We start from the raw sequence: 14,710 nt of genomic DNA on the forward strand, positions 1-14,710 counted from the left end.
TCTGCTCTCTGCTGGCAAGTGCCGGTATCGCTACTTACTCTTATTTCCCAGCATGCCAACTTCATACACATAACAAGATGGCGCAGGCTATATTTGAAGCCCTAGAAGGTAATTAAAAACTACATTTCCCCAAACTGTTCTTTTATTACCAAAACCGCTAAGACCTGGTTTTATACACCATTTTCTTCTTTCATGCAATACGGGTATTTTCACGTGTCAAGAGAGAGACAGTGTGATATAGATCTCTTTAAAACTGTGGAAAGTGCTGTTTTGTTGTATCTGTGACTATGGCTCAAAAAAGAAAGTCGTTTTCCATGGAAAAACTAAGGTATTCGCTGCAGTAGGGTGGGATTGAACGAATGCTTTTGTGTGGGGTGCGAGTGTTGGCGTTTTGGGGTGTTATTTCGAGTGTTTAGTGGTCGAGTAGAGGGGGCGGGTGTTACTGCGACAACAGCCGCTGAAGTGCCTCAGATTCAGAAGATGGCAGGAGGAGACAGGCATGTTGTTGGAAAAGCGGCGGATGGAGCGGAGCCCAAAACGACATAGCATTGCCTTTTTTAAAATTAGAATACGACCAAGCGATTGATAAGACTGGTTTTCAGTACACATACTGGTTTTTCGTTTCTGAAACCATAAACCGTAATTTAGAGAAATCAATGATGTTTTTCATTCTTGATTATTTTCAGGAACATAAGCTATATGTCTCCACACGGGGGCGCTATAGTTCAAACATTTTGTAAAAATGTTAAATTACTGTAATGGTACTGTAGTGCTGTATTTGCTATTGCAGTGTGCATTTTTGTACATAATAGAAGTTTTATAGATGGGTGACTAGCCAATTCAGGGTGCATATTGTTTTATAGTATAATTTACTTTCAGTATAATTTAATATCAGGCTGTGCATAGCTCACAGGGCCCTGCTACCTTAGGCTGCAGTCCCAGAGCTAAGCACAATCAATTGGAACCCATTGTACAACATATATCATTTTTTGCCACCCATAGCCAAACAAATACTTTGCTATTTTCCCCTTAACCTTATCATGTTTTTATTTTAGAAAACAAATTCTTAATGTAGCAGCCCCTTTCCCTCTAAACCCAAGGACAATAACATAAATGAATATATTTTTCAACCTCAACATTTATCGAAAGCAAGGCCCTGTAAATATTTATAAATGTTGAATACTTAAATTCTAAAATTCTACTGCTGCTCTTAGTAATAAAACTAATAACGAATTTGCTGAAAATCATGAACAAAGTAGCATTTTGATTGGTGATAAAGAAGGAAAAAACACGTGGGAATGGCTGGGTACAATAGCATGTTTTGAGAGCTGTGAGTGTAACAATCTCCTCCTCTCGCAGGGTTGGACAATCAAACAGTCCTGGCTGTTCAGTCCCTATTGGACGGACAGGGTGGAGTCACAGACCCAACCAATCAGAATGTCTCGGCCACTTCTACCATTCAGCCAATGGGTGAGTACTGGGAGATTTACAAGCTCTGTGTGTCACATGACTATGAAACAATTAACTTCTTTATTTATACATTGATTGAGAGTATTAAAGGCCACTGTCCTTGAAATTGAGTTGCAGGTCACCTGACACGCATTGGGTCTGACAAATCTGTGTCGTATATTGACAGCTAAGGGAAAGGACACGAACTACAAAATCTGAATGCGTATCATAAAACTATATTTTTTGCTAGTAAATGCTTGTCATGTTCATCCATTCCCTATGTAGGTCTCGGTCATTTCCCCTGGAAGGCATCATTTACCTTTTCAATGCTTTTCTGTCATTAACCAACAAGCTTCTTTCTCTATTGACTGACAATCTTTGCAGCCAGTAACACGTTTTGACCTCGTAGACACTGTTCAGGTGAAATGACCTAGAAAACGAACCAGTGAAAACAAGGCAAACAAAGTGACAACTCTCTTCAAACTACAGTAGATATTATTTGTTTCAATGTAAAAACACATTTTCTAGACCTTATGTTTCTTAGCGTGTTTTAAGACCTTTGAATGGAATTGTTCTTAGTGTGTTTTAAGACTTTTGAATGGAATTGTATGACAGGTACGGTTTATTTTGTTTTAGCTACAAACCATGTTAAGCAAACTTCAAAGTTTCTGCTTTGTTGATCAGGACTTCATAGTTCAGCCCTTTAGATGAATCGTTACAATTTGAGGTGGAATGGAGCGGTACCTGCTGTGTTATGAAAGCTGCTTTTCCACTCTCTGTCCGCAGACGATGAGGATGTCTTCCTGTGTGGGAAGTGCAAGAAGCAGTTCAACTCGCTGCCAGCCTTCATGACCCACAAGCGGGAGCAGTGCCAGGCCAACACGCCCTCCCTGGCCACCGTCTCACTGGCCTCCAGCAATGTGTACACCTCCGTCCCCTCCATCAGCTCTGTGCAGCAGAACCCTTCCTCCAGCAGGCAGGTCAGGCGTTATTTCAAGCACGGGAGAGCTCTGCAGGGGGATTTCTACAAGCGCAGCACCAACTGTCTTGTTAAAACATACCTATCGGTTGGTTTCACAAACAGCGTTAGCACTAATCTTGGACTTTCTTACATTGTCTGAAACACGTCAGTCTTGTGATCTCCACGTCAGCTGTTTGCACCCTATTGCCTAAATAAAAGTACCCTCTGCACGGCTGTTTAGCTGTCCTTACAAAAGTGATTGTGTAATGGGATTTTTATTTAGACATCAGAGAATTAATCTGTAAGAGTGGAGGGTATTGAAATAGGTTCAGATGACCTAGAACATTGATCCAGCACATACAGTAGATCAAATACAGGTAGATACAGTAGGTAAATCTTGACTGGTTGTCTGTGTTTGGTCTCTAGCAAGTGTCCACCTACATCACAGTGCCCCAGTCGCCTCTTGCTCACACGCTGGTCCAGGGGAATGTGCTAGTCAGCGACGATGCGTTGATGTCAGCCATCTCTGCCTTCACCTCGATGGACCAGCCCATGACTGCCATGCAGCCACCTGTTCAGGTACGTCTGCTGATAAAAGCAAGTCAGGCTGCACAGAATTATTTGGAATCCCTCAATTATCAGGAAACCCGTGGTTGTTTTTCAGAGTAACCTGAGCATGCACTCAGGCTCATCCTACCTGCAGCACGGCCCACCCCCTAGCCAGCCTCCGTCACTTTCCTCGCAGTCCAGCAACGCCGTGGTCCAGATCTACAGCACACTGCCCCCCATGGCAGGGAATGGAACAGCAGAGGTCCAGACCCTGGGACTGCAGCAGTTCCAGCAGATACAGGTTGGGTATTCTTGAATAGAGATGTTTTAAGTATTGATTTGAGGTAACTTGGTGTGGACAGTCCTGTTTGATTTTTTTTGTGCAGGTCTCCAGTCAGTGTGTGGAGAGCATTGCCTTCAACACGCCTCCAGTCTACAGTCCAGGGAAGCAAGGCTTCAAGACCAGAACCAGCAGCATCTCCACAGGCTTGACCAACAGCAACCCTGGAGAGCTGCCAGACTTTGATCAGGCTGCCAAGCCTCGGCCCTCAAAGAATGACGTGGATGGACAGGAAGGTATGAGAATAGTTCTGTCCGATTTGGTCGGTAGAATGAGTTTGTTTTGCCATAACGTTCGAAAGTATCAAGAAACAACATCCTAATCAGTCACCTGACACTAATCAGAAGCCGTGGCATTGGTGCAAAGAGAATGGAAATGAGTACCATGGAGTTAAAGTTTTCAGTAATGGCAGTGTATCAGAGAAAAAGAAACATAATGTCTGTATAATAATGATGTGAACTTTACACTATCTTATAATAACTTCACTGAATATAGCTACCCCTTTGTGAAGTTTTTTTTTCTTTTTCTTAAAGGTGTCCCAGTAAAAGGAAAGGCTCAGAAGCTAAAGTGCAATTTCTGTGACAAAACATTCACCAAGAACTTTGATTTACAACAGCACATTCGGAGGTAATCTGCAATAGGATGACGACAATTGAACGACAGCTCTCTGAATTAAATGATATTTTATGAGGCTTATATATTTGATATAAAAGCAATGCTAGAACATGTTGGCTTTTAATAGTCTTCTGGTACATCTCATGTTCTTGAGACTTGAGAAGAACCAAGAAGTGGTATCTCAGATATGCCGTGTCTGGTGAACAGCATGGTGACTAACCTGGTATACAGTCTGTCAGTATGTGGAATAACTGTGTGCCCTGTGTCTCAACACAGCCACACAGGAGAGAAGCCGTTTCAGTGCATCGTGTGTGGCCGTGCCTTCGCTCAGAAATCCAACGTGAAGAAGCACATGCAGACCCACAAGGTGTGGCCCTCGGGCATGGGCACCACTGTTTCCCGGCTGCCCATCACTGTCAGGGTAGTGCCGGTGACCGGCACTGAGGAGAGAGAGCAGTTGACAGAGAAGGAGAACACAGGTACTGCCGGCGCCATATAGCTGAGAAACATGATGGTGCAACTCTTTCAATGTCTGAACTACAGTATGTTGTTTTCTATAGTTTCAGGGTCTTGTACAAATACATTAAAATGGGATACAAATGAGTGTATTCGATTAGTTTAATGGTCTTCTATTTTGAGTGGGGTTTATTTTTTCTGTAGTACTAGGACGGTCTTGAGTGGAGTAATTTTTCGTAGAGCTGTGTACAGGTGTTGAAAGAGTGAAGATGTCTCTGCCTGAAAAGTTGAAGTTGTTTTGTCAGTAAATGTCTGGGTGCGATCTTCAGGAATTTATTGAAATTGACCGATATACAATTGCAGATATACCATTAAATAGGGGTAATTCATGGAGCCATTTTGCTTTGCAGGTGAGTGTGAAGAAGCAGACAGCGATGCCCCTCTGGAGGCAGACTGCCAGGATGGCAAGCTCAAGCCTGCAGGGAAAGCGGAGAACAAGCAGATCGTCCTCATAGACAGCTCCTACCAGTGTCAGTTCTGCGCCAGCAAGTTCAACACCTACTTCCAGCTCAAATCACACATGACCCAACACAAGGATGAGCAGGTGTGTGCACAGCAGGACCGCGCTGGGAAAACGTCATTGCTGGCAAAACGCTTACTATTAAGGAAAATTACCTTATGGGAAACAACATTTTAAGGTTTTTGCAAGATGTTTTATATGCCATTCTAGGATTTACTGTCCCGCATGTCTCTGTTTTCTCTTAAGGTGTACAAATGTGTGGTGAAGCCCTGCTCTCTGACCTTCCAGAAGCTGGAGCTCTTCCTGGAGCACATCCAGCGCCACCAGGAGCAGCTGACATACCGCTGCCACCTGTGCTGTAAGGTCTTCACCTCGCTGTTCGAGCTGGGCGTGCACCAGTACTCCCATAACTACTGTCCGCAGCAGAGCCCCCGCAAGGAGCCCACCTTCTACAGGTGAGCCGGAAGGAAAGGTGGTTCATGTACATCCTTCGTTTAAAAACTAAGGTGGAGCCGAGGGCTGCGTTTACAGTAGAACCGGTCATACAGTATTTGGCAATTTACAAAACTCCATTACAAAACAGTTCTTCCCTTGCTTTGTCAGTCTTCGGTATGTCAAAATAATCCGACGGGTTGTTTATTGCACCGTGCATGTTAACCCAAGAAAGAAACACAGTAATTATATGAATCCCTTGCTTTCTTGTTTTTATTTAACATGGATAAACTGGGCAGTTACGTGAAGTGACAGCATTGTAAAAGTGAAACTGAATTACCAAACGCACCATCTTTATTAAAAATGTGCAACTGAATCCATTCGGTTTACTGTTTTAGACCCATAATAAGATATGCATGGATCAGTTTCCCATCTGTAGGTTCAGTTGGTAGCAGCAGCATGTGTAAATGGCATATACTAGAGGTCCATTGCCAAGTATAAAAGAAATTAAATTCCTGCAATATTGCTGTACCTTTAGGTGCTTGAAGTGCCAGAGCAAATATTCAACACAGGAGGCCCTGGACCAGCATCTTCAAACAGCTTCTCACAACTTCCCCTGTCCCCACTGCCAGAAGGTACAGTACATCACAATAAATAACTGGTACACTACTGTACAGTACAGCAACGTGCAGTAAAGCAGGGTACAATTAACAGCACATTAGAGCGCAGTTCAGTCTAGTAAAGAGGGGAATGTAGCTCGGAATATTCCAAGTTGTAAAAACACAGCCAAACTTAGCAATGGACTACAAAAGATTGCCATTTGTTAATAACCTTTCAGCACCTGATGCTTGCTTCCTGGCACTGCTGACAGTAAGATCAGCGAATATCAACAAGCTTCTGGTCGGTTCATGGAATATAAAATGTGCGAGTGATTGTGTTGCTCCTGTCGTCTTGAATCCAGGTGTTCCCGTGTGAAAGGTACTTTCGCCGCCATCTCCCTACGCACGGGGTGGGCGGAAAGTTCAAATGCCAGATCTGCAAGAAGTTCTTCAAGACGGAGCACTACCTCAAACTGCATACCCGCATTCACTCCGGTGACTTTGAACTTTTCAAACGTTTCTCTGAATGCACGTACTGCACAGGTCTCTTGGTAATAGCAAAAAGAAACTTGGTAGTAAAAACTAAAGTAAATTGTGTTAAAGATTATGGATGAAGTGATTGGGCCAGCCTGCTGCACATGAACTCCAAATTAAGTTGTGTACATTTCAATTACTGATTTGGCCCATTAAAAGTTGCTTTTGAGTAACAAATCAAATGTTATGATCTGCAGGAGAAAAGCCTTATAAATGCAGTGTATGCGATGCCACATTCAACCGCAAGGATAAAGTGAAGAGGCACATGCTGATCCACGAGCCCTTTAAAAAATACAAATGCCCTTTCAGGTAAGCAGAACAGAGTTGGCTTCTACTGGGACAAGTTATTGTGTCTCATTTTTCTAAAGAGTATATAGAGGGAAACATGATTGGGTGGGTGGTTGTAGTTGAACAGCAGCCTCAATCTTTATTGATCCTACTGTCTGTTCTTTTTATTGTGCACATTTTGTACATCTTTTCCCCTGTGCTTTGTCTCACAGAACACATGTAGGCTGCACTAAAGAGTTCAATAGACCAGACAAGCTGAAGGCACATATACTCTCCCACTCCGGTAAGGAAATGTTCTAGGGAAGGCAGAGCATTGTCTGGCTCAGAGTGCAATCATGAGATTCATTTGAAGGTTGATTAAACAAAAAAAAAAAAAGATATTACTTAAAGTACACTTTAGCATATTATGTTCTCCTTACTAAAGATGGAATCCTGTTTTACGGAACATTTCGCAGTCACCCCACAGAACCATTATTGTGTCTCTTAGGGCTGTGCTGTGGTGCCCACTTTTGTCTGTCTTGTTTTTCAGGCATCAAGCCCTACAAGTGCCAATACTGCCAGAAGGCATTCAGCCGCAGGGCCCACATGCTGGAGCACCAGCGATCGCACACAGACAACTACAAGTTCCGCTGCCCTGCCTGCAACAAAGGCTTCACCCGGCAGAAATACTTCCAGGACCACAAGTGCCCCCAGGTGGGCGGGGCAGAGAAGCAGGGGCCGGACAAAGGCAGAGCCAAAAAGAAGCAGCCCCGCCCCAGGAAGGCTGGAGGAAATGCCCAGACTGGTGAGGAGACAGGGCTGTCCCAGGCTGTGATTGGACAGGACGGGAAGGTGACGGGTCCAGAGCTGGGAGAGGAGGAGGAGGGCATGCTGGCGCCCCAGACTGTGCTGTCAATAGTCGTGGGAGACGAGGGGATGGATGATGACACAGAAGTGCATGGCATTCCAGAGGGGGATGATTCGGAAGCCATGGGGAGCAATGACGACCTGACTGAACTTCAGACCAGCCCAGATGTTGCCATGTTGGCGGTGCCTGTGTACGTACAGACTACGGACTGAGAGAGTGGGGCTGGGGATTGATACTGGACTCTCTAATGTTACTTTAGGTAAGGTAATCCAAGATTGGTTTTTACAGATCTCAATTAAGAACTAGACAATTGTGTCATAAAACTAACCATCCTGTTCACTTGGATTCTGCATTCCAAGGACTAATTGACCATATTGGGACAAAAACATTCCTGTTGCAGAACATCAACAGTGCAAGCAGCGTCATGTGTGTTTTAGTTTGGAACTGTTAAATATGATTTTAGTTTTTATCTTTGCGTTACTCCCCGTGAACTACAGTACAGTCTAACGTACCCATTTCCCAGGAGGTTTGTGTGCGTCGTGCAAGCAGGTTGGTAGATCCAAGTTATCCTCAGGGAGGATTGCAGTCTGCAGCGTCCAGGCTTAGAGAGGCGAGAGGGCAAACCACTTAGCCAAGGCACCTCTTGTCATGTTTAGAATATTGAAAAGCTAGGGTGTGGTACTGCTAGACTCAACACTGATAAATCCTGCCAGCAAAAGCTGCACAGGGGACTTGTAAATGCAAACAGTATTCAGGGTGTTTTATATTAAAACGTTTTAGAATCAAAAGTATACAAAAAAACAAAACAAAAACAAAAGCAGAAGCACGCCGCGATCATACGTTTTTCTACAGCTTTCATGTGCATTATTTATTACATTCTTCTGCTCATTTTCCATATTTCACATTCTTTTTCTAGTTTTGTGTTTTATTTTGCTGCAGCAGTTAAATGTGTTATTGCTGCTACTGATAACAACAGAATGTGGTTCCGATGTGATTACATTGTGTTATACTTATCATGGCATGACTGAATTATTTGAAAATCATTTGTTAAATCTACTTGTTTCTCATGTCATATTTCAACTGACTGCCTAGTAAGATATACAAAAATAAACTCAACACATTTTCTATGTCTTCAATTGATTTGGATGATTATTTTAAATGGCATGGGTACATATGAACACTGGCATAAACTGGCAGAAATATCCTTTAGGTGGTGGTCCTGAATATGAGGGATGAGAACAGCGGCATGTAACAGCTACATGTTATGTAAGGAATAAAGTACACCAAACTGTATACAATAAGGCTGTAACCCATCAGTGGCTTCAGGTGTTAAATAAACTACACAAGCTTAAGTGATGTAACAGTGTTACCAGAAACCTGAGATGGAAGTCTTAGGATTTTTTAAAATGTAGTTACGCAATAGTTAATAAAAGTAAATGCAGTAGTGCCAGATGACTTTTGACAGGGAGAAGCGCATAATGCGTATCTTGTGCTGTCCACTGAAATATGACAAACATATCCACTTAACCGGCAGCTAAAGGGCTGGGTTTAAGATATAGAAGACAGCACTAGTCAAAAGATGTTGCAGAGTCACATTTTAGTTCCCCCCCTCCCCCTCCCCCTCCTTGGCTGTGAAAACACCCCCTTCAGGCAGAGCAGGTGCTCATACACAAAGCTGTGTGGTGATGTTTTAAACGCATTAGAAAAAATGATTAAACACTGTTTATATCCATCGCTGTTCAGAACAACTGTATAGCGCGGTTTTTATCAAACGACTATTTCACTAAAAGGATCTTACCTGCGTGACTCAAAGCCATCGCTGTGTCCACTGGAGTAGCCAGGAACAGAAGCGCTGTCCCTGCCAAGGCAGCCAGGCACTATTCGACAATGTAGAGCAGTGGCACTCAACTCTGCCCCTCGAGATCCATTCCAGGTTTTTACTCCAAGCAGGCTCTAATGTAGTTAATTGAAGCTGTTAAGAGGCAATTAACTAATTTAGGGCCTGGCTGGAATAAAGACCAGGACTGGATTGAATCTCGAGGGCCAGAGTTGAGCACCACTGATGTAGAGCACCTGTGATCTTTCTGGCGAGCACCATGGCCAGTGCCACAGCAGGGTTTAGGTACGCCTCACAGACGTGGCCAAAACAGTGGCTTAGGAAGGTGATGCTGAACCCAAAACAGTGCTACGTGGGTGGTGGGGACTGCTGGGCCACCCAAGGGAACTGTAAACCCCAAACTGATAAAGATAAACTGGAATACTGCCAAAAACTCGCCAGGGAGCTGTCCTAAAATACTGTGCCGCAGCATGCCCTGCTAAGTCACAGTATCAATGTAATATACAGTGTATGTTTTAAATTCTATCCTTCAATGATGTACTCCCTTATTAAATTAGAAAAGCTGCTCTTTTTGTTGAACTTCAGTAGATTAAATACAGCCGTAAAATGTGTCAAATTATTTTGTTGCCTTGTAACTTTACATAAGGAAATGCAACTCTGCGCCGAATAAATAAGTGTCCTAGATAAACACTAAAACTTACTCGAAACAAGAAAAAATATGCTGGGTCCAAAATTTGGTCCAAAACTGGGTTACTAACTATACTCAGGAAAAAAAAGTTAAATTATGGTAAATGTTGTCCTTGGATTAAAATTATGTTTCATCTGCCAAACAGGTCCATCTTTAGTATTAATAATTCTTACATTTGTTACCAATTGAATATTACATAAATAATCTTTTTTTAAACTTCCCTATTGTTTCTAATGGCATGGAGATGAGGAATTTAGTTCAGCTTAGTACTGATTATAGAAATGGATATTTTATAGGGTATTTGGCTTGTTTTTTTTTTTTTTTCTTCATTGTTTTCAATTAAGGTCATTTTATCTTTTAGTTATTGGAGTAATTTTTGTTCCATTTCCTTTTTTTACCCCATTATGATTACATCTACTGTTAAAGTCTATGTAATGTAGCTATTGTGTGTTTATTATTTATCAAATAGGTAGAGGAATATAGTTTAAATTAAACACAGTACATTAAGGGACTGAAAGTCAAGTGAATCAAACCCACATAGTCCTGTATAAAACATTAAAATCAACTTATATTTTAACAAATACACTTGAATTGCTTTATGCTAAAACCAACCCAGTTATCCTAATGAACAAATAATTCTATATAAATTCATATAATACACTTAGAAATTCAGGCTTGGGCACAAACTTGTATGTATGTACCAGGGAGCTCGTGCACACATGGCCATGTACCTGTACACAAACATTTAAAAAACAAGACACTAGATATTACCCTTAGTTTTATTTCTTATATTTCTAAACAGATTTAAACATTTTTTACACCAGTTTTCTTACTGTACAGATAAAACAAAAGCATTTTTAAAGTATCCTTAAATAGCATTTTTTTAACCATTACCCCAGTTTACTAAAATGTTAAATTTTACAAAATGAAAAGATTACACAGAATTCATTATTAACATGATTTACAGCCTTCATTTACACACAGGGAAAGTTTATCACATTTTCAAAGGAAAAAGAATATTTAGACACGGTCTCCACATTTTTAGTTTGCAATGAAACATTCCTGAATATTCTATACTTTCCTCTCCCTTAGGTCTTCACTTCAACCAGGTTTCATGTAAATGTGATTATTTTTAGTCTGAAATCCACGATTTTATATATATATATATAGCAATTTCCTATTTGCTAAATACACATACAAATCTAGTTGATTTCCTTTGAATAGGTGATACATAAGACGAAAAGGAAATGCAATTTTCATTTTGCAATACCCTATTTGTAGACACACAGCAATTTAAGTGGATATTAGCAAAGTTCACCCCATCAGTGCTTGTTTTACAGAAGGGCAAGAGTACAAAAGGAAAACATTGTAAAAGGGAACCAGACAGTTCTGATTATCCTTTTAATAAGGAAGAAGGAGAGAAAAACTACCAGCCATCAATGTTGTGTGTAAAACACTATCACATCCATCCTGGCTTGTAATGGCTGCAAAAGTAAATATTCTGTTGATGTGGCTTTAAAAACTATTTCGAAACGCTATGAAACTCTACAAAATAATTAAATTATCAAGTTTATCATTGTTTTTCTTTTTTTAATAAAAAAAAAAACACAAGCTCAAAATGAATCAATCATGTCATTTTATCCCTTATAAATAAGAATATTTCTGTACTAATACCCATGAACATAAGTTTACTTTTAAAATTTGCCGTCATACATATATTTCACATGACAAATTACCATTTACGTCTCAGCTAGCATTATTAGATTAAAACCAGGTCTTCTATAACTATAATATGGTTATTAAAGTGGGCTCACATTATTCATACCTATTCTTTGTTGTTTAAAAGAAAGTTGTAGTGTGTTTGTAACACTTGCACAAGTTTTTCAACAGCTTCAATGGTCTATTCCAAAAATGAATGTGGTATTTACACAAACAGCGCTACAGATTTTCATACAAACATTGATCTGCAGTACAATACAGAAAGCAAGCCTGCAAATTAACATGGCTTCATCAGCTTGCACTGGGAAGGAAACTGCTAATATCAAATAGAAAGACGTATTTCCATATTTTCTGCTAAAAAATTTGTAAAATGCAGAAACAAAAGAGATCAACCAGTTGTTTGGTCTCCTCGCTGTGTTATCAACACGGACAATGGTGGCACAGAACAAGCACAAAACCTGCAGTGTCAAAGCAATACAAGGCTTCCATCACCAGCAGTAATTAAGTTTGGGCCCTGTATCCTGTGCCACAAACAGGGACCCACCAGTGCTAGTGTTAGTGTGGCCTGGGGCCAAAACCTATTGTAAGAGTTTAAAAGAAAAGAGCAAGCTTCTAATGTTGTTCCTGAGTGACCTTTGAAAGCTGTTGAAAGAATTGTAAAGTCTACCTGAGTATTTAATTGATATAAAGTTTATACAAACAAAACACGAACAGCAGATATCCCAGTGTCTAAGTCTTCTGACAAGCACACACATAACTCCAATAGCCATACCATTTTATAGCAAATGTAAGACGTTTCAAAACAAAAAACATTAAAATTAGCAAAAGAGCTAGACAATGAAGTAAATGGAACAATGCAGACAGATGTAGACTACGTCATTCTGATGGATTCACTGAATGGGATGGTGACTAAAAATATGTTTTCAGGACTTTCTGGGGGAAGTGGATAAATGTGCAAAATGGCTCCAACCCCATTACTTGATAAGTGTAGCTCCATCCTTTCCAAAGTTAATAAAGGAGTGTAGACTTTCATTTTCTGGGACATGTTTCAACATCTCTCAGGGATACAAAATAACAAAACTACAACAGACAGAACTAATATTTACAAGCTTTGCTTTTTTAGGGAACTTAATTAACACAGACCATAAAAATAACTCACAACAGCCGAGCCCTATAAAACTAGAGCTCCAGCCGTCTTACTGATTTATTTTAATAATTATATTTAAAAATATAGGGCAGAAAGCCTTTCTTAGATATTGTTTTTACATTTTAATAAAGAATATTAACCAACACACACAAAAAAAGCAAGCTACAAAGCATATCTTGTTAGGAACTCAGGAGTCTGATGGGTGTAAGACTTCAGCAATACACATTAGAGTAAACAATTTGCATGCTGAAGAACAGAAACTGGCTATGTAGAAAGAAATACTATCTAAATGTTTAGTATTTATAAGTACGCTTTTACCCAAAATATGTAGCACTGAGGGCTCTAAAGGGTTTTTAATTGCATGCCTACATTTTCAGCAAGCATTTCTATATTTTTTTTGAAGAGGAAGACCAAATATACTTAGCACCTTCCCTAAAGAGACACAATCGAGACAGTCAGCTTCAGATTGCAATGTCAGTTATTTCTAGAATTTTTCTAAAAAAAAAAAAAAAAACTAAATAAAAACAAATCACATTTTTTAAATGTACATTGTCCGATTGCTCCAGTAGTATTGCAGTGAACTTTTTAAAAGTTTAGCAAAATGCACCCTCAAACAAATGCATCCTTAATTTAGTTAAACAATTCACCAGTTATAGCAAGCCTATTCTTCAAAAGTTCTTAACATGGTACTGAAACAGTTCAGTCAACTAGTACTATATAAACACTAAAGACAGCAAATAGAGTGCACACTTTACTGGTACCCCATTACAAAAAGGCTTAGGGACACAACTGCACATTTGTTTTTGTGCTTAGTTTTTTAATTATTTAGATTTTATTTGCACGAGCAATAAAGGCATGATTTAACTGGTTCAAGTCAAATTATGCCCTAATGAGATAGACATCTATCAGAGAAATATGATTTTCTAAATTGGAACATCACTCTTGGCTCAAGTACATTTTCACCAATGCCAAGCTTGGCGAGAAATAACAAACATTGTATGCTGTTATAGAGCAGCTTTAAATTATGCCAGGGTATATGTATAGTAAAATGTACCTTGGTTTTGTTCACTCTGGCATAAACTGTGAAAATGTATTAACTGTGCTGTTAACAGGTGAGGGATATAGTTACAGAATCGTTTCCCATGTTTATTACATATGAACACGTAAAATTAAGAACATGCCTATCCTTGCAGAGTTCCCTAAATTATGTATTTGTTATTTAAAATGACAAAATGAATAGTGCTGGGGAATCAAAGACATAATCTGAATAACCAAAACACATATTTGTTGTTGCTTAAAGTATATTTAACAACGGTACAGGCATGCGCTTTAGAAAGCTTTTAATATAACTCCACTCCCACTGCCATCTCTGTCGAATGCCATTTAACCCACGATTGTGCTTGCGCAAACAATGCCATGATGCTTTTTGTTTTTTTAAACCTAAAAGGTAAACTCCTAAGATGTCTGAAATCATTTGAGTGTAGGATAGCAGCGCACACACACAAATTCTAAAGCAAAAAAAAAAAAAAAAGATAACACAAACAAGAAAATAAAATGATGTGGCGCTGCATGGATGTACAGAGCAGCTACTCTTGCCCAAAACCCTCAGTTTCTTCAATTGCAAACATCAATTTCTCTTTCATCTGTTCATAGCTTTTGTACGGTGGCAAATCCAAACGGTTAAAGCTAGAATTGAGAAAAATAAGGCATTAAAAAAATATATATATAT

The 14,710-nt window shown here is 40.0% G+C and overlaps 2 protein-coding genes across 4 annotated transcripts in view; one reads left to right on the forward strand and one right to left on the reverse strand.

Annotated features, from left to right (window-relative positions):
* LOC117398983 (zinc finger protein 341-like) lies at window positions 1–11,531 on the forward strand. 2 transcript variants are annotated; one of them, XM_034905216.2, is made up of 15 exons: window positions 1–108; window positions 1,360–1,470; window positions 2,236–2,429; window positions 2,837–2,989; window positions 3,075–3,260; window positions 3,346–3,535; window positions 3,833–3,926; window positions 4,191–4,393; window positions 4,781–4,974; window positions 5,137–5,345; window positions 5,861–5,957; window positions 6,284–6,416; window positions 6,653–6,764; window positions 6,956–7,026; window positions 7,273–11,531. In XM_034905216.2, the coding sequence occupies exons 1-15, from the start codon at window positions 78–80 to the stop codon at window positions 7,800–7,802; spliced, it is 2,508 nt and encodes an 835-aa protein (XP_034761107.2). In that variant the 5' UTR covers window positions 1–77; the 3' UTR covers window positions 7,803–11,531. The 2 variants fall into 2 exon arrangements, with proteins under 2 accessions (XP_034761107.2, XP_058847048.1); XM_058991065.1 differs by lacking the exon at window positions 1–108 and adding an exon at window positions 221–328.
* Window positions 10,881–14,710, reverse strand: part of LOC117421712 (E3 ubiquitin-protein ligase Itchy-like) — a 21,743-nt gene continuing 17,913 nt past the window's right edge. For both annotated transcript variants that reach the window (XM_058991064.1, XM_058991063.1), the window contains exon 24: window positions 10,881–14,667. In XM_058991064.1, the coding sequence (XP_058847047.1) occupies window positions 14,568–14,667 (100 nt within the window). In that variant the 3' untranslated portion in view covers window positions 10,881–14,567. The remainder of the gene's footprint in view (window positions 14,668–14,710) is intronic.

Source organism: Acipenser ruthenus, chromosome 18 (genome assembly GCF_902713425.1).
Source record: "Acipenser ruthenus chromosome 18, fAciRut3.2 maternal haplotype, whole genome shotgun sequence".
Lineage (NCBI taxonomy): Eukaryota > Metazoa > Chordata > Actinopteri > Acipenseriformes > Acipenseridae > Acipenser > Acipenser ruthenus.

What these genes read in the sequence shown, in the direction of transcription:
- LOC117398983 (XM_034905216.2), top strand. Translation starts at nt 78, where the DNA reads ATGGCGCAGGCTATATTTGAAGCCCTAGAAG. An exon ending in TATATTTGAAGCCCTAGAAG is followed by an intron (nt 109 to 1,359) that starts GTAATTAAAAAC and finishes CTCCTCTCGCAG; the next exon opens with GGTTGGACAATCAAACAGTC. An exon ending in TGACGTGGATGGACAGGAAG is followed by an intron (nt 3,536 to 3,832) that starts GTATGAGAATAG and finishes TTTTTCTTAAAG; the next exon opens with GTGTCCCAGTAAAAGGAAAG.